Source organism: Oncorhynchus nerka, linkage group LG12, assembly GCF_034236695.1.
Source record: "Oncorhynchus nerka isolate Pitt River linkage group LG12, Oner_Uvic_2.0, whole genome shotgun sequence".
Lineage (NCBI taxonomy): Eukaryota > Metazoa > Chordata > Actinopteri > Salmoniformes > Salmonidae > Oncorhynchus > Oncorhynchus nerka.
Window position 1 is genome coordinate 68,496,821 of NC_088407.1, and position 21,775 is coordinate 68,518,595.

At 43.0% G+C, this 21,775-nt stretch overlaps 1 protein-coding gene across 1 annotated transcript in view; it reads left to right on the forward strand.

Annotated features, from left to right (window-relative positions):
- Positions 1–21,775, forward strand: part of LOC115138647 (protein Daple) — a 107,974-nt gene that overhangs the window by 68,682 nt on the left and 17,517 nt on the right. Inside the window, 16 exon segments of the mRNA XM_029675733.2 lie at positions 818–958; positions 1,370–1,566; positions 1,778–1,859; positions 2,339–2,497; positions 3,336–3,482; positions 3,710–3,854; positions 4,200–4,381; positions 4,768–4,914; positions 5,062–5,337; positions 5,496–6,041; positions 6,173–6,412; positions 8,120–8,247; positions 15,010–15,151; positions 16,969–17,163; positions 17,860–18,021; positions 18,327–18,604. Coding sequence (XP_029531593.2) covers positions 818–958; positions 1,370–1,566; positions 1,778–1,859; positions 2,339–2,497; positions 3,336–3,482; positions 3,710–3,854; positions 4,200–4,381; positions 4,768–4,914; positions 5,062–5,337; positions 5,496–6,041; positions 6,173–6,412; positions 8,120–8,247; positions 15,010–15,151; positions 16,969–17,163; positions 17,860–18,021; positions 18,327–18,604 — 3,167 coding nt within the window.

The following is a 21,775-nucleotide window of genomic DNA, read 5'->3' on the forward strand; positions in this document are numbered from 1 at the left end:
CTACAATTTTGTTTCTGGTGTCCTTTGACAGCTCTTTGGTCTTGGCCATAGTGGAGTTTGGAGTGTGACTGTTTGAGGTTGTGGACAGGTGTCTTTTATACTGATAACAAGTTCAAACAGGTGCCATTAATACAGGTAACGAGTGGAGGACAGAGGAGCCTCTTAAAGAAGATAAGAGCGTCTGCTAAATGACTTAAATGTAAATGTAAGTTACAGGTCTGTGAGAGCCAGAAATCTTGCTTTTTGTAGGTGACCAAATACTTATTTACCACACCACCATAATTTCCAAATAAATTGATAAAAAATCCTACAATGTGATTTTCTGGATTTCTTTTCTCATTTTGTCTGTCATAGTTGAAGTGTACCTATGATGAAAATTACAGGCCTCTCATCTTTTTAAGTGGGAGAACCTGCACAATTGGTGGCTGACTAAATACTTTTTTGCCCCACTGAACGCTTGAAAATACAGATAAAAATTAGGCATCTTGCACATTTACAGAAATATTGATTTATGTGCACGGTCGCTGTCAAATATATCTAGTAAAGTACACATAAAGTTATTAATCCTTAGGCCTAATCTCCAACAGTGTCCCATTGACATTTAGACACAGATGTTCATGCATGTCAGTCCACTTTTTTTTATAGTGAATATTTTTCTCACATTTATGTATGCGCGTCTTCATATACTGACACATTCAAGTCTCATTCCTAGGGCTACAGTAATATATTTATTTAGGCAATATTGTTATGTTACACTGTACAGCCAAAGAAATACAAGAGAGCGCTGTGTAGTGATATTGTCTGTCTACCCCTTCAGGTGACCCAAAACCAGGAGAATGTGTTGGACTTGCAGTGGCTGGAGCTGCCAGATATGCCCACTGAGGAGCTGGACCCCCTGTCCAGAAACATGGCCCTGCACCTCCGCAAACTCATAGATGAAAGAGATGAATGTGCAGAGGTTGGTATTGAAGACGGTCTGAAACACACCCAATTTCGACTTTTAAAATCAACTGTATTACTCACAATACCTTTAAAAGTAAAAAATAAATAATAATAATAATAATAATTTGACTTTTATTTAACTAGGCAAATCAGTTAAGAACAAATTCTTATTTTCAATGACGGCCTAGGAACAGTGGGTTAACTGCCTGTTCAGGGGCAGAACGACAGATTTGTACCTTGTCAGGTCCGGGATATGAACTTGCAACCTTTCGGTTGCTAGGCCAACACTCTAACCACTAGGCTAATGATGCAGCTGTACATTTATATGTACCTAATGAATATATATATGCATGTCATTCAGACTTGATTTGTGTTCTTTTTACACACAGCCAATAGGCTGACAGAGTTCTTCTCCACCCTCCTTCAGGCGATCGTGGAGCTGACCCAGGAGAGGGACTACCTCCAGTCCCAGCAGCCCTCTAACCACCTGGGTTACCCCAACCCTGAGAGGACCGACCTGGGCCTGGGCGGACCTATCTGCCGGCTGTCCAAAGAGGACCGGCAGCATCTGGCTGTGGAGCTAGCTGACACTAAAGCCAAACTGAGACGCTCGCGACAGGAACTGTGAGTCAGGAGAAGGAAATCTCTACCATGACAGGCTAGAGTTAGATGCTAGAGGCTAGATTTTGGGATATTTTGGCATTTAACATATTTGTTTTATTTAGACAAATTATTTTCCAAGATTTTATCTTAAGTTTTACTATAAGCCCTCTTTAATTACAATGTAGATTTGTCTGAACAAATTGATTTGCCAACCTAATGTATGCTGTGTCAGGGAGGAGAAGACTGAGCAGCTGATGGATAACAAACATGAGGTGGAGAGGCTGGATCTAGAGATGCAGAAACTCAAGCAGGAGGTGCAGATTTCCTCTTTCACTTTGGCTTCCCTGTGTCCCCCTCACACTCCCCCTCTTTCTTCTCTTCACTCTCTTTGCCTGTTTATCTCCTTCTCATGCTCTCCCCGTTTCTTTCCCTCTTACTCTCTCCCCTGGTTTCTCTTGCTCACAAACATGCTCTGAGACCCAACTTTACCCTCTTTTTCCAGTCAGGAAAAATGGTTCCCAGACATTTCAAATCTTGACCACAAATTACATGCTAGAAAGCATGTCACATTTATTCGGTCTTCGGCTAAAAATGTCTCCTGTGAACATTCTGATGTCACATTATCAAAGACAGTACCATTTTAAGATATTCCCATGAGAACAGCAAATTCTAAAATAGAAAGATTTTTTAACTAGTTTTGTCATAACCTCGCTGCAGATCACATCTAGTCCATAGTGTTGTGTGTGTGCCATTCGGAGACCAGCTCCATTGTGTGTGTTTGTGACTTGTGCAGAACATGCAGTTACTCGCAGAGGCGAGGTCGGTGCGTGCGTACAGGGATGAAGTGGACGCTCTGAGGGAGAAGGCAGCCAAGGTGGACAGACTGGACACAGAGTTGAGCCGCTGCAAGGAGAGGCTACACGACGTCCACTTCTACAAGACACGAGTCGAGGTGATTCACACTGATCATTCAATTTCATTGAATAAACGTTGTGACTCACCATCAATTTAATGACACCTGAAATCAAATAATACTGTACATTTAAGGAAAAGAACCTGGTGAAGGAATTTGCCAAAACGAGTTGGGTTTAATAATAAAAGTATCATATCTTCAGCATGCTCCACTGTTCATGCACCTTTTGTTTAAAAGGGACAACATATATTTTTGTCATTATCAACACACATCCATATGTTTAGCCTATCTCATCTGTCAAGACACATTAGACACACTGAGTACAGGATGAGGTGATTGGTGGTGCATATTAAGCCCCATAAACCTTAGCAGCACGTCTTTCATGTCTCTGGGTCAAATTAGTTCCACTACATTGACTACAACATTGACTAGAACCCCTGCTGTCTCTTTCACAGGGGAACAATGGCATCTCCTGATCAGCAGAATGACCAGGCCCAGGGTTTTATGGGTTTGTCCAGGCATGGGTCTCCACAGCTGTCAGTGGCAGGCCTCTTAATCACTATGTCCCTCTGAGTCGCTCTGGATAAGAGCGTCTGCTAAATGACTTAAATGTAAATGTAATGTAATGTCTCCATCTCAGCCTCTGACTCATTATATTTCACACACTCCATCTTACTGTGTGCTTGTTTGAGATTGGCTACATTGCAGTGGAATCACTGATCTACGAATCACTTTGCATCCCCAATTAACTACTCATTATGTGATCAAGATGAGCAAATCTGCACAGCGTATTGCTCAGGCCGATCTCCTAAAATACGCTGTATATGTCCCTCTGTTTCCATCTCACTGTATCTGTCTGTATTAAATGTGTCTACAGGAGCTGAGAGAAGATAACGCCACTCTGATGGAGACCAAAACCCTGCTGGAGGAGCAGCTGGGAGCCTCCAGGAGGCGTTGTGACAAACTACATGAGCTGGAGAAGGAGAACCTGCAGCTACGCTCCAAACTACACGACGTGGAGATGGTGAGAAAATTGAACCTGGTGTCTATCATTGACTGGATCACACGGTCTGTGTGTGTCTTTGCCCTTTTGACAATACTGAGTTACACATCCACCGTAATTGCTGGACCTATTCTGGAATTGAAAATGTAACAAGAAAATATTTGAACACTAACACAATATGGTCAGGGTTGGCACAATAGTGTGAAAAGGATATGTGTGTGTCTGGCCCACTCTGCTGTACCTCTCAGGACCGGGACACAGATAAGAAGCACCTGGAGGGGTTGATAGAGGAGAACATGCTGCTGGAGATCTCTCAGAAACAGAGCATGAACGAGTCTGCCCACCTGGGCTGGGAACTGGAGCAGCTGGCCAAGAACAACGACGACAACGACAGTAAGGGGACACACACACACACTGCAGAGAGCCCATATGAATCCTCTTCCGTTAGCTGTTGATGGCATTTTTGGATGAAAAAGGGCTGAAAAGACAGACCATATATTCATATATTTTGGTGATAAAATGACTAAATATATTTTGGTGATAAAATTACTCTGCATCTGCCTCAGTTTTACATTAATCACAAAGCATTGCTCACTTTTCTGTCAACAAACTGTATACCATGATCACATGCACAGAACATCTCCAAATACAAGATGCCAGACAGTTTTTTTTTTAAATAGGATAAAATGTATTCACAAACAGAACTGAACAAACACCCCTCTCTTCCCCCCCGTGCAGTGCACAAGTTGTTTGTGTTTGAGCTGAACGAGTCTGCGTCGAGCCGTCTGCTGAAGCTGGAGAAGGTGAACCAGGGTCTGCAGAGCACCATCCAGGAGCTCAGAGAGGCTTCACTAAGTCTGGAGAAGGACCAGCTAAACACCATGGAGTTGGAGAGAGAGAACCAGGGCCTCAGCAAAAAGGTACTTTACACACTGATTTGACAGATGCTACTTTATGCTGGTCCCACATTCTTTATAGAATGGCAGTCTGTGTTGTGGCATACTATGCTGGTCCCACATGCCCTATATAGAGAGTCCGCAGAATGCATTGCAGTATGTATTGTGGTGCAGTTAACTGAATGAGGGTGGGAGCAGAGCAGCATATACTGAGTGCTATCTTTCTCTATTCATAGTATATGTCATTGTCCCAGCACTGGTTGGGATGTTTTGAATGTACATATCTCTCACACATACTTCTGACATATTGAGCTTTCATATTTATGACGTCTTTGATGTTGATTGATGAATTGAATCTATCTTGTCTGTGGTTTCTATCATGATTGTCATCCATTTTGTGTCTTCTATAGCTGGAGCGTATGCAGACCCTGCTGGACCAGGAGAAGCAGACCACCCAGGACATGGAGGGTCTGGAAGAATACCTGCTCAAAGACGAGCAGAAACTGGAGAAGACTCTGGAGAGACTACAGGCAGACAAGAACAGACAGGCGCAAAGTGTACTTCTACCTTTACACATGCTAAATGCACCATTTCATGGCCCGGAGGAAAACTTCCGGGTCCTAACTGTCTGTGGAATGTTGTCCTCAGTGGTCCCTCTTATGTCCTCATTTTACCACCTGACTGTCTTTATGTGTGTTCCCCAGATCTCAGAGCTGGAGCAGGAGAAGGAGCACCTGAGTCAGGCGGTGAGTTCCCTGCGTCAGCACGCCCAGGTTGACAGCGAGGCCCGATTCAGGGAGGTGGAGACAGAGAACCGCGTCCTCCACCAGACCATCACCAACACCGGAACCAAGCTGGCCCGGCTAGAAGCCCAGGGCAAGCAGGCCACCAAGGAGCTGGAGACACTGAGGGAGAGGGGGGAGGAGCTGGAGAGGGAGACAACACATCTGGAGAGGAGCAAGGAGCAGCTGCAGAGGGAGGTGAGGGAGGTCTTGCACTTGTTTCGCCAATATTTGCAGCTATTTTTTATGTTTTACTTGCTGTAATTGTGAGTTGCAATCAGTGCATTCAACTTAGGTAATTAAAACGACTACATGTCACGATCGTTGCAATGCCTGAACTGTAAATGTAAACGTAGGTGGCCTCCCTGAAGATCACATGTGACCGGGCTGAGGCCCTGGAGAGAGACAACACCAGCCTGGAGCAGGACAACCGGAGGCTGAAGAAGCAGGTGGATACAACCCAGAACGTGAGCCTGCGCCTGGCCACGCTGGAGAATGACCACAGCCTCTTGGACGAGGAGAACCTGGAGCTTCGCCGCACCGTGGAGTCCCTCCGGCCAGCTGCCGTTCGCCTGGCCCAGCTCCAGCAGGAGAACAGGGAGCTGGAGAGGGAGAGGGAGGATCTGACCCGCTCTGTGGAGGAGCTGCGGTCCCAGAGGAAGAGGGCGGAGCGGCTGGAGCTGAGCATCGGCAGCCTGGGCCAGGAAAACCAGAGGTTACAGCAGAGCCTGGAGAACAGTTCCACTAAGATCCAGGGGCTGGTGAGGGAGCTGAGGCAGGCGGAGACTGAGACCGGGGTTCTGAGACGGGAGCTGGAAGAGGTGCGCCTGGCGGGGAAACGCCTGGAGGTGGTGGAGAAGGAGAAGAGGGGGCTGGAACAGGAGCTGGGCCAGTCAGAGAAGGTACGTCTGCGTTTGTATGCTACATGTATACTGTAGTTGTGTAGTATTACGCCCTCCTGGCTGCACAATGAACTTCCTTGATGGGATAATACAAATGTAATTCAACTAAATTGAACAGAATTGATTTTAAGGAGAGGAAGCAGCTGGAGAAGGAGGCGCGACGTTTATGGCAGCAGCTGGAAGTGAAGGAAGAGGTGCTGGAGGAGAGTGCTCTAAAGCTGGCCTCATTAGAGAAGGAGGGCATCACCAAGGAGAAGGAGCTGGAGAGGTTAAAGGAGGTGGCTGGGATGGTCAAAGAGCTGGCGATTCAGAACAAGGAGCTGCAGAAACAGGCCACCATCGACAAGAGGACCCTGGCCACACTCCGAGAGGTATGTATGGGGAAGAGGTTGGAGGATAATGTACAATAGGTTGAAGTGCTAGGTGTACCATACTAGGGTTGAATATTTTCAAATATATTTTACAAATGTTACATCCCAAGAATAAATCCCTTTTTTCCGAGTGTATTCCGGTATTTACCACCCTAACAAGAAATGCCATTCTAAAGCATATAAATATACTACCTGAGCCTGATGTGCCATACATTAAGGACATTTTATGAGCCCAAGCGAATTTAATAAGTTACATCATCAGTAAGGGATCATAGCTTTGAGCTGGATTCACCTGGTCAGTTTGTCATGGAAAGAGCAGGTGTTCTTAATGTTTTGTACACTCAGTGTATAGTTTACGGCACATTACGCACGACAGAAAACATAAACACCCATAGACGTAGCTATGCTCTCTTGGGTAAATAAATTAAACTAGCTCCAGTAGGCTAATCTTTTTGTGGGACTTTATTACCGTACTTTATTGTATTATATTGGACTGGAATTATGCATATTGTTCAAACCATGAAGCTGGGTGAAGGACATGCGGCCTACTAAGTCACAATTATAGTCTAGGGTATATTTACTTTTTATATAAAAGGGCCTATTTTACATTTTTATAATTAGTAGGCTGAGGCATATACAGTGCATTCGGAAACTATTCAGACCCCTTCCCTTTTTCCACATTTTGTTATGTTCTTATTCTAAAATGTGTAAAAAATATAAATAATAATACTCATCAATCTACACACAATACCCTATAATGACAGTGAAAACCTGCCGTTTCTACTTGTAGAATCACAATGCTCGTCAGTGGCCGAGAACTTGACTTTGAGCCAATCAGAGAGCACAAAATTCCACCTAGGGAAGCCTAACAACAACAAAAAATAGCAGTTTTGAAGCTGCAGTAAAGCCCAGGTGTACTCCACCACCTTTTCATCAGAATTGTAACTACAACAATAAAGCTGCATAATAAAATGTTTTATCTAGAGAGAGTCTTTACATCTTTTACATCTAGCAAAGGAGTTTTGTGCTTGAAGTATTTTTTTGTAAGGTTCAGTTTGATAATAAGCACCTGCTCATTAGTTAGCTTGCTAACTGAGCTAAGCAGTCACACACACTTCATATGAAATGAATGGAGTGTTCGGTGCAGCACAATGCACACAACACTAAATGCTCTACCAAGCTAGCTATCTACTGTTAGCAAGATGATGAAGAAATAATTTAATTCACTATTCCCCATACTGCCAGTGTCAGTCTGCTTTCTAGCTAATGTTAACATTGCCATTTAGCACAACATCGCTGGCTAGCTATTCCACCGACTCTCAGCAGCTAACAGGCAGCTTCAGTCAAAAAACAATCATTGTGATTTAATTATAATTTTGCTAGCTACTCTAGTTGTGGCCATCTGGTTTGTATCAACAAGGGCTTACTACAAATTCTAGCTGGCTAGCAACAAAATTAGCGTAGGTTGATAGTTAACTTAACATCAGCTGTAGCAGGCGTAAGCCAAACGAGCTAGTGCCACATTGTGGCCTGGAGTATTAAACTAAGCAAATCTGAGGTCAAACTCTTCTATATGAACAACGACAAGGTAACTGCCGACACTGGGCAGAGTTGTTAAGTACCTATCGCCAGTCAGATTTCTCAGTGTGTCTGACTGTTTGGTAGACAGGTCAATAGAGTCAGGGTTTTATTGTGTGTCCTGTCCAGGACCTGGTGAATGAGAAGCTGAAGGTGCAGCAGCAGTGGAACGAGTTGGAGATACTGAGCCACGAGCTGGAGAAGATTGGCCTCAACAGAGAGAAACTACTGCAGGGGGAGAACAGCTGTGAAGAGAAGTAAGTAGCTTTACACTACCAGCATGCATCACACTACCAGATTTTCTACAATATATCTACCACAGTGGCGGTCAGTGTCGTTTAAGATGAGGGAAGACAATTATTTTTTTTTTCATGAGCATTGTCTTATTTCTATTACAACATATTGGATGACTGTCATTCATATTCCATTCAACCAGTTCTATGTAACAGAGAGGTTCATGATGCTCAAATTTTCCCTATGCCCATCATGAGGTTGCTACAACCTAGCCTATGAATGAAAGTTTACAACGTAGGTGCACACAGATCGAGAAACAAATTCGAGGTGACAGACCTGGGACACATGGGACAGACGGTGATATTCAATACCGCCATGCGCACTCTTGCCTGCATCTAGTCTATATAGAGTGTAATTATTAGTCCAACAGTTGCAAACAAGAGTTTCTATTAGACAAATTCAGGTATGTTTATCCCCGTTTTGTTCCATTTGCTTCCGTTTTAAGAAACGTTTTTCAACAGAATCTGCAGAAAGAATACACCCCTGATCACGCGTAAACACAGTTAACTTTCATAGCAGCCAAGTTGTATTCAAATATAATTTTATTTGTCACATACACATGGTTAGCAGATGTTAATGTGAGTGTAGCAATGCTTGTGCTTCTAGTTCCAACAATGCAGTAATAACCTAACAACTACACACAAATCTAAAGGGGTGAATGAGAATATGTACATGTAAGTATATGGATGAGCGATGGCCGAGCATCAAAGGCAAGGTGCAATAGATGGTATAAAATAAATTAGTCATATCACATGTACAGTTGAAGTCGGAAGTTTACATACACTTAGGTTGGAGTCATTAAAACTCGTTTTTCAACCACTCCACAAATTTCTTGTTAACAAACTATAGTTTTGGCAAGGCAGTTAGGACATCTACTTTGTGCATGACACAAGTCATTTTTTCAACAATTGTTTACAGACAGATTATTTCACTTATTCACTGTATCACAATTCCAGTGGGTCAGAAGTTTACATACACTAAGTTTACTGGGCCTTTAAACAGCTTGGGAAATTCCAGAAAATGATGTCATGGCTTTAGAAGCTTCCGATTTTGAGTCAATTGGAGATGTACCTGTGGATGTATTTCAAGGCCTACCTTCAAACTCAGTGCATCTTTGCTTGACATCATGGGAAAATCAAAAGAAATCAGCCAAGACCTCAGAAGAACAATTGTAGACGTCCACAAGTCTGGTTCATCCTTGGGAGCAATTTCCAAATGCCTGAAGGTACCACGTTCATCTGTACAAACAATAGTACGCAAGTATAAACACCATGGGACCACGCAGCCGTCATCCCGCTCAGGAAGGAGAGGTGTTCTGTCTCCTAGAGATGAACGTACTTTGGTGCGAAAAGTGCAACTCAATCCCAGAACAACAGCAAAGGACCTTGTGAAGATGCTGGAGGAAACCGGTACAAAAGTATATATATCCACAGTAAAACGAGTCCTATATCGACATAACCTGAAAGGCCTCTCAGCAGGGAAGAAGCCACTGCTCCAAAACCGCCAAAAAAAGCCTGACTACGGTTTGCAATTGCACATGGGGACAAAGATCGTACCTTTTGGAGAAATGTTCTCTGGTCTGATGAAACAAAAATAGAATTGCTTGGCCATAATGACCATCGTTACGTTTGGAGGAAAAAGGGGGAGGGTTGCAAGCCGAACATCGCAATCCCAACCGTGAAGCATGGGGGTGGCAGCATCATGTTGTTGGGGTGCTTTGCTGCAGGAGAGACTGGTGCACTTCACAAAATAGATGGCATTATGAGATGAGGAAATTATGTGGATATATTGAAGCAACATCTCAAGACATCAGTCAGGAAGTTAAAGCTTAGTCTCAAATGGGTCTTCCAAATGGACAATGAGGTATTGGTGTGGCCATCACAAAGCCCTGACCTCAATCCTATAGAAAATTTGTTGGCAGAACTGAAAAAGCTTGTGCGAGCAAGAAGGCCTACAAACCTGACTCAGTTACACCAGCTCTGTCAGGAGGAATGGGCCAAAATTCACCCAACTTATTGTGGGAAGGTTGTGGAAGGCTACCCGCAACGTTTGACCCAAGTTAAACAATTTAAAGACAATGCTACCAAATACTAATTGAGTGTATGTAAACTTCTGACCCACTGGGAATGTGATGAAATAAATAAAAGCTGAAATAAATAATTATCTCTACTATTATTCTGACATTTCACATTATTAAAATAAAGTGGTGATCCTAACTGACCTAAGACAGGGAATTTGTACTAGGATTAAATTACAGGAATTGTGAAGAACTGAGTTTAAATGTATTTGCCGAGGTGTATGTAAACTTCCGACTTCAACTGTATATACTGTAAGATATGTTAACATTATTAAAGTGGCATTATTTAGAGTGCATTGTATAAAGTGACTAGTTTTTAGTTAGTGGCCAGTGATTGGGTCTCAATGTAGGCAGCAGCCCCTCTGAGTTAGTGACCGCTGTTTAACATTCTGATGGCCTTGTGACAGAAGATGTTTTTCAGTCTCTCGGTCCCAGCTTTGTTGCACCTGTACTGACCTTGCCTTCTGGAAAGTAGCGGTGTGAACAGGCAGTGGCTCGGGTAGTTGATATCCAGGAGTGGCTCAAGAAGAAGCACATTAAGGTCCTGGAGTGGCCTCGCTCTCCAGACCTTCATCCCATAGAAGATCTGTGGAGAGAGCTGAAGGTTCGAGTTGCCAAACGTCAGCCTCGAAACCTTTATGACTTGGAGAAGATCTGCAAAGAGGAGTGGGACAAAATCCCTCCTGAGATGTGTGCAAACCTGGTGGCCAACTACAAGAAACGTCTGATCTCTGTGATTGCCAACAAGGGTTTTGCCACCAAGTACTATGTTATGTTTTGCAGAGGGATCAAATACTTATTTCCCTCATTAAAATGCAAATCAATTTATAAGCAGGGGATCAAATACTTTTTTCCCTCACTGTACATCCTGTTTGAGTTTTTGCCTATAAGACGTAAGGAGCAAGATGGCGTCGTGGTCGGATTTCCGAAAGGAGGGCGGGGGAGGGCTTTGTATGCATCACGGAAGTTGGAATAGCAGTGGTTGAGGGTGTTGCACATAGGGCAATCAATATGCTTGAAGAATTTAGATAGAAATGTTCTCAAATTTGCTTTGTTAAAATCCCCAGCTACAATAAATGCAGCCTCAGGATGTATGGTTTCCAGTTTGCATGTAGTCCAGTGAAGTTCCTTGATGGCCATCTTGGTGTCTGCTTGAGGGGGAATGTACACAGCTGTGACTATAATTGACAAGAATTCTCTTGGTAGGTAAAATGACCGGCACCTGATTGTAAGGAATTCTAGATCGGGTGAGCAGAAGGACTTGAGTTCCTGTAGGTTGTTATTACATCATGGGTTGTGTAATGCATTCATATTTATACACCTCCGCCCTTCCTCTTCCCAGAGAGGGGTTCATCTGTGTCGGCATGATGCATGGAGAAGCCTGGTGGCTGAACTGATTCCGACAACATATCCTGTGAAACAGAATGTTATCATCTCTGATGTCTCTCTGGAAGGCAACCCTTGCTTGGATTTTGTCTACCTGGTTGTCAAGAGACTCGACATTGGCTGGTAGTATACTCGGGAGCGGTGTGCGATGTGCACGTCTACGGAGCCTGGCCAGGTGGCTGCTTTTTCTTCCCCTTCTGCGGTGTCGTTGTTTTGGATCGCCTACTGGAATTAGCTCCATTGTCCTGGGTGGTGGTTTGAACAGAGGATCCGCTTCTCGCATCTATACGCACTCCTTCTTGCATCTGTACGCTCTCCTCCTCTCACCTTTTCCCTTCACTTGAGGACTTCAATGCGCAACACATCCAGCTGTATGTGACCAGGCAAAAAAACTTTCCAAGCCAAACCATATCATAACCGCTACACACAGCCTACATCGTTGTCACCATATTAGCTAAAGTCATGTCATAGTCAACATAGCTACAATCATGCAGTAACGTTAGTGTATAGTCAGTAAGCAGTTTAGTACTTACACCAGTGGGCCCCGGTGGCAATAAATTAGTCAAACCAAAAGCATTCCTTGGCTTGGAAGAGTTCCAGTGTTGTCGTTTAGTCATAGACAGCTAGCTAATTCTATTTGAGCAGGGTGTTTGAGTAGGATAAACTAGCGAGCTGCATTTGCTAGCTAAGTAAGTGAAACTGAACATGAAAAATTACTGTCTTGCTTCTCCTTTATTTTGGAAGAAATTGATTTGTTCAAAACGGTTTAACTCTTGTCTTTCGCTGAGTCAATTAGTCACCACATTTTGTTCACTGCAGTGCTAGCTAGCTGTAGCTTATGCTTTCAGTACTAGGTTTATTCTCTGATCCTTTGATTGGGTGGACAACATGTCAGTTCATGCTGCAAAAGCTTTGATAGGTTGGAGGACCTCATCTGGAAGGTGTCATAATTATTACTGTGTTAGTCTATGGAAGGGGTTGAGAACCATGAACCTCTTAGGTTTTATATTGAAGTCAATATATCCAGAGGAGGACGGAAGGTAGCTGTCCTCCGGCTACACCATGGTGCTACCCTACAGAGCGCTGTTGAAGCTACTTTAGACCTAGACCTTCATTGCAAAATAGTGTTTTAATCCATTTTTTGGTGGTGTGTTTATATTTAGTATAGTTTTATCTAAAAAGGAATTATTTTTTTATTTTTTTACTATTTTTATGAAATTCACTGAGGATGGTCCTCCCCTTCCTCCTCAGAGGAGCCTCCACTGATATACCAGAATGCATCATTTTACATTTTAGTCATTTAGCAGACACACTTATCCAAAGCGACTTACAGTTGCGACTGTAAGTTTAAAAAAAAAAAGATTTCCTTAGCGAAGTTACGATGGGGAAAGACATGTATTTTTTTATTTTTGGGGAGGGGCAAGAGACCAGTGGCAGCAGAACGTGCTCGAGTTGGGATGTAGGGTTTGAGCATAGCCTGAAGGTAGGGAGGGGCAGTTCCCCTTGCTGCTTCGTAGGCAAGCACCATGGATGTGAGCCTCGACTGGTATCATACTACCAAATTCTTTACATCTACACTGTCCCAGTATGCCACCACACTACCATTGTCTCAGACACATAACCACGTGTAGGCCTCAATATCCTACCCTCATAAAACTGCAGCCATTTTGTAATATTTTTTTACATGGGAAATTTGTGTTTTTGAGTATTTTGTAGTAGGTATTTTTGTAATTTATTGCATGTGCGTGTGTGCTGAAATGCTTCTTGGCCCCTTGTGAAAATATGTGTTCCCAATGTCCACTTTGGATGAGGAACAGGGGTCATGTTGGGTTTTGTAAAGCTCAAAGAAAAGGGGCTTTTCATGTTATGCCAGTGTTATTTGCTTTAGTGGTTGCTGCCCAACCTTCCTACCTACCTACTTCCTGTGCCAGGTATAGTGGGTGAGTCCGGGTTTATGTTCAAAAGTGTGTTGAAAGTGTTTAATCTCTATTTATCTCCGGCTTTATTTCTCCATATTTTATTTTGGCTCTCTATTTCTACTGGTGTGTGTGTGTGTGTGTGTGTGTGCGTCCCTGAATACTCCTTTCTAAAGGTGGTCAGAATAACTACAGGGGCACGTGTGCAGTGTTCTATTATAACCAATTTCTAAGACTGTTTGGGGAATGGCAAAATTACAGGGGAAAGATGGTTTCCATTCCTGTGTGGCTTGCAGCAGTTTAATTTTCCCTGGAAAACAGAGAATCTAGTCCTGCCGGGTGAGGTAGCATACAGTCAAGTCACAGTGAGCACCAGACCTGTGTTCAAGTAATGTTCTTTTTTTTCTTCAAATAATTGGAGTGTTTGTTTGAGCCTGCCTAGAATGCCAGATGGGTGAGGTTTTATACTTTTAGGACTATTCCATTGGTTCAATTGTACCAGACAAGTTCAATCAAGCGCAGCTAAAATATTTGACAGAAAATTAATACTATTTGAACCCCAGGTCGGATGAGGCGAGCACAGCAGGACAGCACTGTGGGAATAGCTGTACTGTACACTCCTGAACTACGAAATAAGACACTTTTTAAAAGACTTGTATTACCCCAAAGTAGGGCATCTTCTTGAGGGTTTTCCTTAAGAGTATCTGAGGATGTGTTAAGAGGTAGAGAGTTAGAGACCCAAGCGAGTGTTAGCCAGAGGAGTTGGATTACAAAGCAAAGACATTCCTTCTCCAGCTATTTGTGCTCAATGAAACCAAAGCTGCCACTAATCAGTTAACCTCAAATAAATTCACTACCCTGAGTTACATTCTAACACCGCTTAGTAATCTCATGTGTGCACTGCACGCTCATGGTGATATTGTGTTCCACCTCTTGGCAAGGGTTTTCCAGTTTTTTCCCCTCATATTTGTCTTAGCCCAATGCTAGTACGGATGAAAGTCATATGGTTGTAAAACTTTTAAACATGACCTCAGCAAGCAAACCTTTGTCACAAATTCAATATCCCATAGTATTCATCTGGTCTTTTCTAAGTAAAGGATTTATCTGCCACACATAGTCTCACTCTTGATATTAGAAGAAATAAGCTCAAATAAATGGTACATTCAGCGTCATTAGTGTATGTATGTATGTTAATTTGCATCGTTCTGCAGGAATTTCCATTGTTTGATCATGGCACCTAAATAAAAGCACCACATTCCTGATTAATTTTAATCAATGAAGTAATTTGTGTCTGGGACTGTCTATTGGACTTTATGACATTTAGACATACTGTATGCCTGTCACAGTAAGTACAAGATCTTGGAGAGTAAGATCGAGTCAACGCTGAAGAAGACTCTGGAGATCCGTGAGGAGAAGATTCATGGTTTGGAGTCTCGACTGGAGGAGTCTAGTAGTCTTAATCAGCAGCTACGCACTGAACTCAGCACCGTACGTACCTATACACCTCTTTCATTCACACAGAAACACACACACCTACATATTTGAAGCACACACATTCTCTACTAATCATACTCTTGCACACACACACACACACACACACACACACACACACACTTTCACTCTTACTTCTACTCTCTTATGTACAGTGGGGCAAAAAAGTATTTAGTCAGCCACCAATTGTGCATGTTCTCCCACTTAAAAAGATGAGAGAGGCCTGTAATTTGCATCATAGGTACACTTCAACTATGACAGACAAAATGAGGAAAAAAATCCAGAAAATCACATTGTAGGATTTTTAATGAATTTATTTGCAAATTATGGTGGTAAATAAGTATTTGGTCACCTACAAACAAGCAAGATTTCTGGCTCTCACAGACCTGTAACTTCTTCTTTAAGAGGCTCCTCTGTCCTCCACTCGTTACCTGTATTAATGGCACCTGTTTGAACTTGTTATCAGTATAAAAGACACCTGTCCACAACCTCAAACAGTCACACTCCAAACTCCACTATGGCCAAGACCAAAGAGCTGTCAAAGGACACCAGAAACAAAATTGTAGACCTGCACCAGGCTGAGAAGACTGAATCTGCAATAGGTAAGCAGCTTGGTTTGAAGAAATCAACTGTGGGAGCAATTATTAGGAAATGGAAGACATACAAGACCACTGATAATCTCCCTCGATCTGGGGCTCCACGCAAGATCTCACCCCGTGCGGTCAAAATGATCACAAGAATGGTGAGCAAAAATCCCAGAACCACACAGGGGGACCTAGTGAATGACCTGCAGAGAGCTGGGACCAAAGTAACAAAGCCTACCATCAGTAACACACTACACCGCCAGGGACTCAAATCCTGCAGTGCCAGATTTGTCCCCCTGCTTAAGCCAGTACATGTCCAGGCCCGTCTGAAGTTTGCTAGAGAGCATTTGGATGATCCAGAAGAAGATTGGGAGAATGTCATATGGTCAGATGAAACCAAAATATAACTTTTTGGTAAAAACACGTCGTGTTTGGAGGACAAAGAATGCTGAGTTGCATCCAAAGAACACCATACCTACTGTGAAGCATGGGGGTGGAAACATCATGCTTTGGGGTTGTTTTTCTGCAAAGGGACCAGGACGACTGATCCGTGTAAAGGAAAGAATGAATAGGGCCATGTATCGTGAGATTTTGAGTGAAAACCTCCTTCCACCAGCAAGGCATTGAAGATGAAACATGGCTGGGTCTTTCAGCATGACAATGATCCCAAACACACCGCCCGGGCAATGAAGGAGTGGCTTCGTAAGAAGCATTTCAAGGTCCTGGAGTGGCCTAGCCAGTCTCCAGATCTCAACCCCATTGAAAATCTTTGGAGGGAGTTGAAAGTCTGTGTTGCCCAGCAACAGCCCCAAAACATCACTGCTCTAGAGGAGATCTGCATGGAGGAATGGGCCAAAATACCAGCAACAGTATGTGAAAACCTTGTGAAGACTTACAGAAATGTTTGACCTCTGTCATTGCCAACAGGGTATATAACAAAGTATTGAGATAAACTTTTGTTATTGACCAAATACTTATTTTTCACCATCATTTGTAAATAAATTCATTAAAAATCCTACAATGTGATTTTCTGGATTTTTTTCCCTCATTTTGTCTGTCATAGTTGAAGTGTACCTATGATGAAAATTACAGGCGTCTCTCATCTTTTTAAGTAGGAGAACTTGCACTATTGGTGGCTGACTAAATACTTTTTTGCCCCACTGTAACTTGTTCACTTACAATCTTTTTTCCCCCCACACGGTTGACCTCTGTGCTGTCTGTGGTGATCAGTTGAAGAAGACTCTGGAGGCTCTGAGACAGAGGCAGGAGGAGGAGACCCACTCACACAGCTCCACACTACAGGCTGCAGTTCAGGGTCAGGTCCAGGGCCACAGCCAGGGTCAGGAGAAGTGGGAGACAGTGACGAGAGAGGCCACCGCAGAGCTCCTCAAATTCAAGGATCGCCTCATCGACATAGAGAAGAACGTGAGTGGTGTTCTTTTTATAGGGACAGAATGGGTGATTAAGGATAGGATTCAATTAAAGGCAAGGTTTGAATGTTTGATTGAGATTCTGATAAGGATTCCTCAGTAATGGCTGTGAATGCTTAGAACATGAGTAGCTAAACAACAAGTACAGTCTGTCAAAACATACTGGCATAAGCATGTGGCAAACTGTTATACAAATGGTATACACTGAGTGTACAAAACAATAAGCATCTCTGCTCTTTCCATGACTGACCAAGAGACCGGTTAAGGAATGATTTTTAAGCCTTGTAACAATTGAGACATGGATTCTGTGGGCAAGACAAAATATTTTTAAAGTGCCTTTAAACACGGTATGGGAGTAGGTGCCAGGCTCCCCGGTTTGTGTCAAGAACTGCAACGCTGCTGGGTTTTTCACGCTCAACCGTTTCACATGTGTATTAAGAATGGTCCACCACCCAAAGGACATCAAGCCAATGTGACACAACTGTGGGAAACATTGGCGTCAACTTGTGCCAGCATCCCTGTGGAACGCTTTCGACACCTTATAGAGTACATACCCCGACGAATTGAGGCTGTTCTGAGGGGGAACAGCCTCGGGGGGCTGGAACTCGATATTAGAAAGGCGTTCTTAACATTTTGTACACTCGGTGTCTTGTCCATGTATAATCTTACCCACTTCCCTCTTTCCTTTCAGAAAGCAACCTTGCAGACAGAGAAGCACCTACTGAAAGATCAGCTGAGACAGCTAGACAACCAGAACAGCCAGCTGAATGCCCAGAATGTGGCCCTACAAGGGCAGGCTGTAGCACTGCAGCAGCACAACACCTTCCTGCACAAACAGACAGCCAAACTACAGGTACTAAAATACATACTACAGTGGCTCTACTCCAACATGCTACTGTGCTTCTCGCTCTGAGCTTGGCTGTGTGGTGGTCTGGTGGTTGTTTTTGTTTTTCACCCCCTTGTTTGCATTCTTAGAGTAGCTGTGTCAGTTGCTGCCTATGTAGATGTTGTAGGATTACCAATTTGAGATGAAGAAAATGGAGATGTTGTGATAATCTGAGAATTATACCTCTGTGGTGTGTTTGAATGCCAGCTGACGCAGACAACATCTTAATGGGTTTAATAAAGTGATACTCTTCCTTTGTATCCTTCCGTTAGGTGGAGAACTCCACCCTCAACTGCCAGAGTGCATCTCTCATGGCCCAGAATGCCGTACTGCAGGGCCAGGTGGGGGCTCTGGAGAGCGAGTCGGAGGCGTGGCAGCGGCAGCGGGAGGAAGCGTGGGTGGGTAGGGAGGGCGTGCTGCTGGACCACGAGCGCTTGCTGAGCGTTCACGAGAGACAGGCGGCGGAGTACGAGCAGCTCATCACCCAACACGCCGCCCTGAAGGGCAACCAGAGAGCTCTGGAGAAGGAGCACCGTGCACTGGAGAACAAGTGGGCCACACACAGAACACACATACATACATACACACACTCACAAGGGTTACACAAACCACTAGGCACAAACCACTGGGCACACACATTTATTTATATACACTACCATTCAAAAGTTTGGGGTCACGTAGAAATGAGTGGGAGGCCCCGGTGCACAACTGAGCAAGAGGACAAGTACTCTAAACTTAGTGTCTAGTTTGAGAAACAGACTCCTCACAAGTCCTCAACTGGCAGCTTCATTAAATAGTACCCACAAAACACCAGTCTCAACGTCAACAGTGAAGAGGCGACTCTGGGATGCTGGGCAAAAGGATAAAAAAGGCAATAAATCAAGAATAAATCATTTTCGTTACATTTATTTACACCACACACACTAAATGATTGCACACATATGGGTCAGACTGAAATGGGTCACACACACACTAGTGGTTTCAGATATCACCCTCTTCTATGGAAACTGTTCTCTTGTTTGTCTGCACACACCCTTGTTTTTCCACCGTCCCTCCTGTCCTGGAAAGATTATCCTATAGAGCCCCACAGTGGTGGAGTCATAATACCCATAAAACCTAGCGGTCAAACAGGCAACTGGTTCCAATCGTTTTTCCACCATTAATTTTTCCCATGGGGAATTTTAGAAACACTTAATATAAGGGCTGCGTTTTATGTAGGCTTACCCTGGCGTAGGCCAAGATGACTTTTATCAATATATTCAGCTCTATTTACTCTCAGATTCGAAAATGCAAAACTACAAATCACTGCAAGCACCTACATGTAATCTGTAGCTGACACCTTTTCTTAACAGGTATTGTGTCTATTTAAAACTTGCACAAGACTGTTCACAGAATTGTCCATTTTAAAGACATTTAGACAATTTATTCATTACTACATTTAGCAAACATTAGATAGTTAATCCAGATATTCTTACCTTAGACTTGATTCAGCAGTCTCGTCCAAATCATCATGGTATTTGTAGTTCTTTATGATAGCCACATTAGCAGCTTATTAGCGTTTCATTTTGGGGGGGTAAATACATGCAAATATATTGATAAAATTCACCTTGTCCTAGAGAGATTTACATGGTTATCAAAACATTATGACAGGGTAAGCCTACACCAAACACAGACCTTATATTAACTTCTTGCGTCGAGCCATCCCGGATCCGGGATCGTGACTACAGCCTCAAACTCATTACCATAACGCAACGTTAACTATTCATGAAAATCGCAAATGAAATGAAATCAATATGCTAGCTCTCAAGCTTAGCCTTTTGTTAACAACACTGTCATCTCAGATTTTCAAAATATGCTTCTCAACCATAGCAAAACAAGCATTTGTGTAACAGTATTGATAGCTAGCATAGCATTTAGCATAGCATTTAGCGTTAGCATTCAGCAGGCAACATTTTCACAAAAACCAGAAAAGCATTCAAATAAAATAATTTACCTTTGAAGAACTTCGGATGTTTTCAATGGGGAGACTCTCAGTTAGATAGCAAATGTTCAATTTTTCCTGAAAGATTATTTGTTTAGGACAAATCGCTCCGTTTTCTGCATCACGTTTAGCTACGGAAAAAAACTGTATCCAGGATTGTGTAAATCTATCCGCAAGCTCATTAGCATAACGCAACGTTAACTATTCATGAAAATCGCAAATGAAATGAAATAAATCTATTTGCTCTCAAGCTTAGCCTTTTGTTAACAACATTGTCATCTCAGATTTTCAAAATATGCTTTTGAACCATAGCTAAACAAGCATTTGTGTAACAGTATTGATAGCCTAGCATAGGATTATGCCTGGCATTCAGCATGCAACATTTTCACAAAAACCAGAAAAGCATTCAAATAAAATCATTTACCTTTGACGAACTTCAGATGTTTTCAATGAGGAGACTCTCAGTTAGATAGCAAATGTTCAGTTTTTACAAAAATATTATTTGTGTTGACAAATCGCTCCGTTTTCTTCATGTTTGGGTAAGAAAAAAAACGAAAATTAAGTCATTAAAACGCAAACTTTTTTCCAAATTAACTCCATAATATCGACAGAAACATGGCAAACGATGTTTAGAATCAATCCTCTAGGTGTTTTTCACATATCTATCGATGATAAATCCTTCGTGGCAGTTGACTTTCCCCTCTGAAGAAATGGAACGCGCATGGACCTAGAGATTACGCAATAATTTCGACACAGGACACCGGGCGGATACCTGGTAAATGTAGTCTCTTATGGTCAATCTTCCAATGATATGCCTACAAATACATCACAATGCTGCAGACACCTTGGGGAAACGACAGAAAGGGCAGGCTCATTCCTGGCGCATTCACAGCCATATAAGGAGACATTGGAACACAGCGCCTTCAGAATCTGGGGCATTTCCTGTATGAAACTTCATCTTGGTTTCGCCTGTAGCATTAGTTCTGGGGCACTCACAGATAATATCTTTGCAGTTTTGGAAACGTCAGAGTTTTTTCTTTCCAAAGCTGTCAATTACATGCATAGTCGAGCATCTTTTCGTGACAAAATATCTTGTTTAAAACAGGAACGTTTTTTATCCAAAAATTAAAAGAGCGACCCCTATCTCGAAGAAGTTAAGTGTTTCTATGGTGGAAAAGCGATTGGAACCATTTTCCTGTTTGAACGCTAGGTTTTATGGGTATTATGACTCATACTGTGGTACACTATTGTGAACCTTACCGTCAGTTCAGTTTAAATGGAGTGATGTGAGAGGCACTGTGGACTGGCTGGCTGATCTGGCTGACTAATAATCTCTCCTCCTACCCTTCTTTCCTTAATGAACAATGGAGTAAGGGCCTGGGGTTGAGGCCCACGGATTAGAAGAGTCTGCCTGCTGTACCGTCAAGGGCCCAATCAGCTGGAATGTTAGCTGGTCCATATGTGCCTCAAAGCCCTTGGTTGTGTTTTCGTTAGGGCACGCTGTAGCCAAATGTTTTTTAACAGAACTAAAATTAGTGGTTATTGGACAGGTTGTGGTAGTCCCTCCCCTCCCTGTTTCGGTCAGAGTTTTTCTTCTTCATTTGGTGAAAATGAATGAAACGACCCTGATGGGATAGCCAAGGTCTGTGATCATGGAAGCTCTTAGAACAAACCACCACCACGTCACAGGCGCTCGAAGCTCATGACTTTTCCAACCAACTCTTGTCCAATCTAACATTG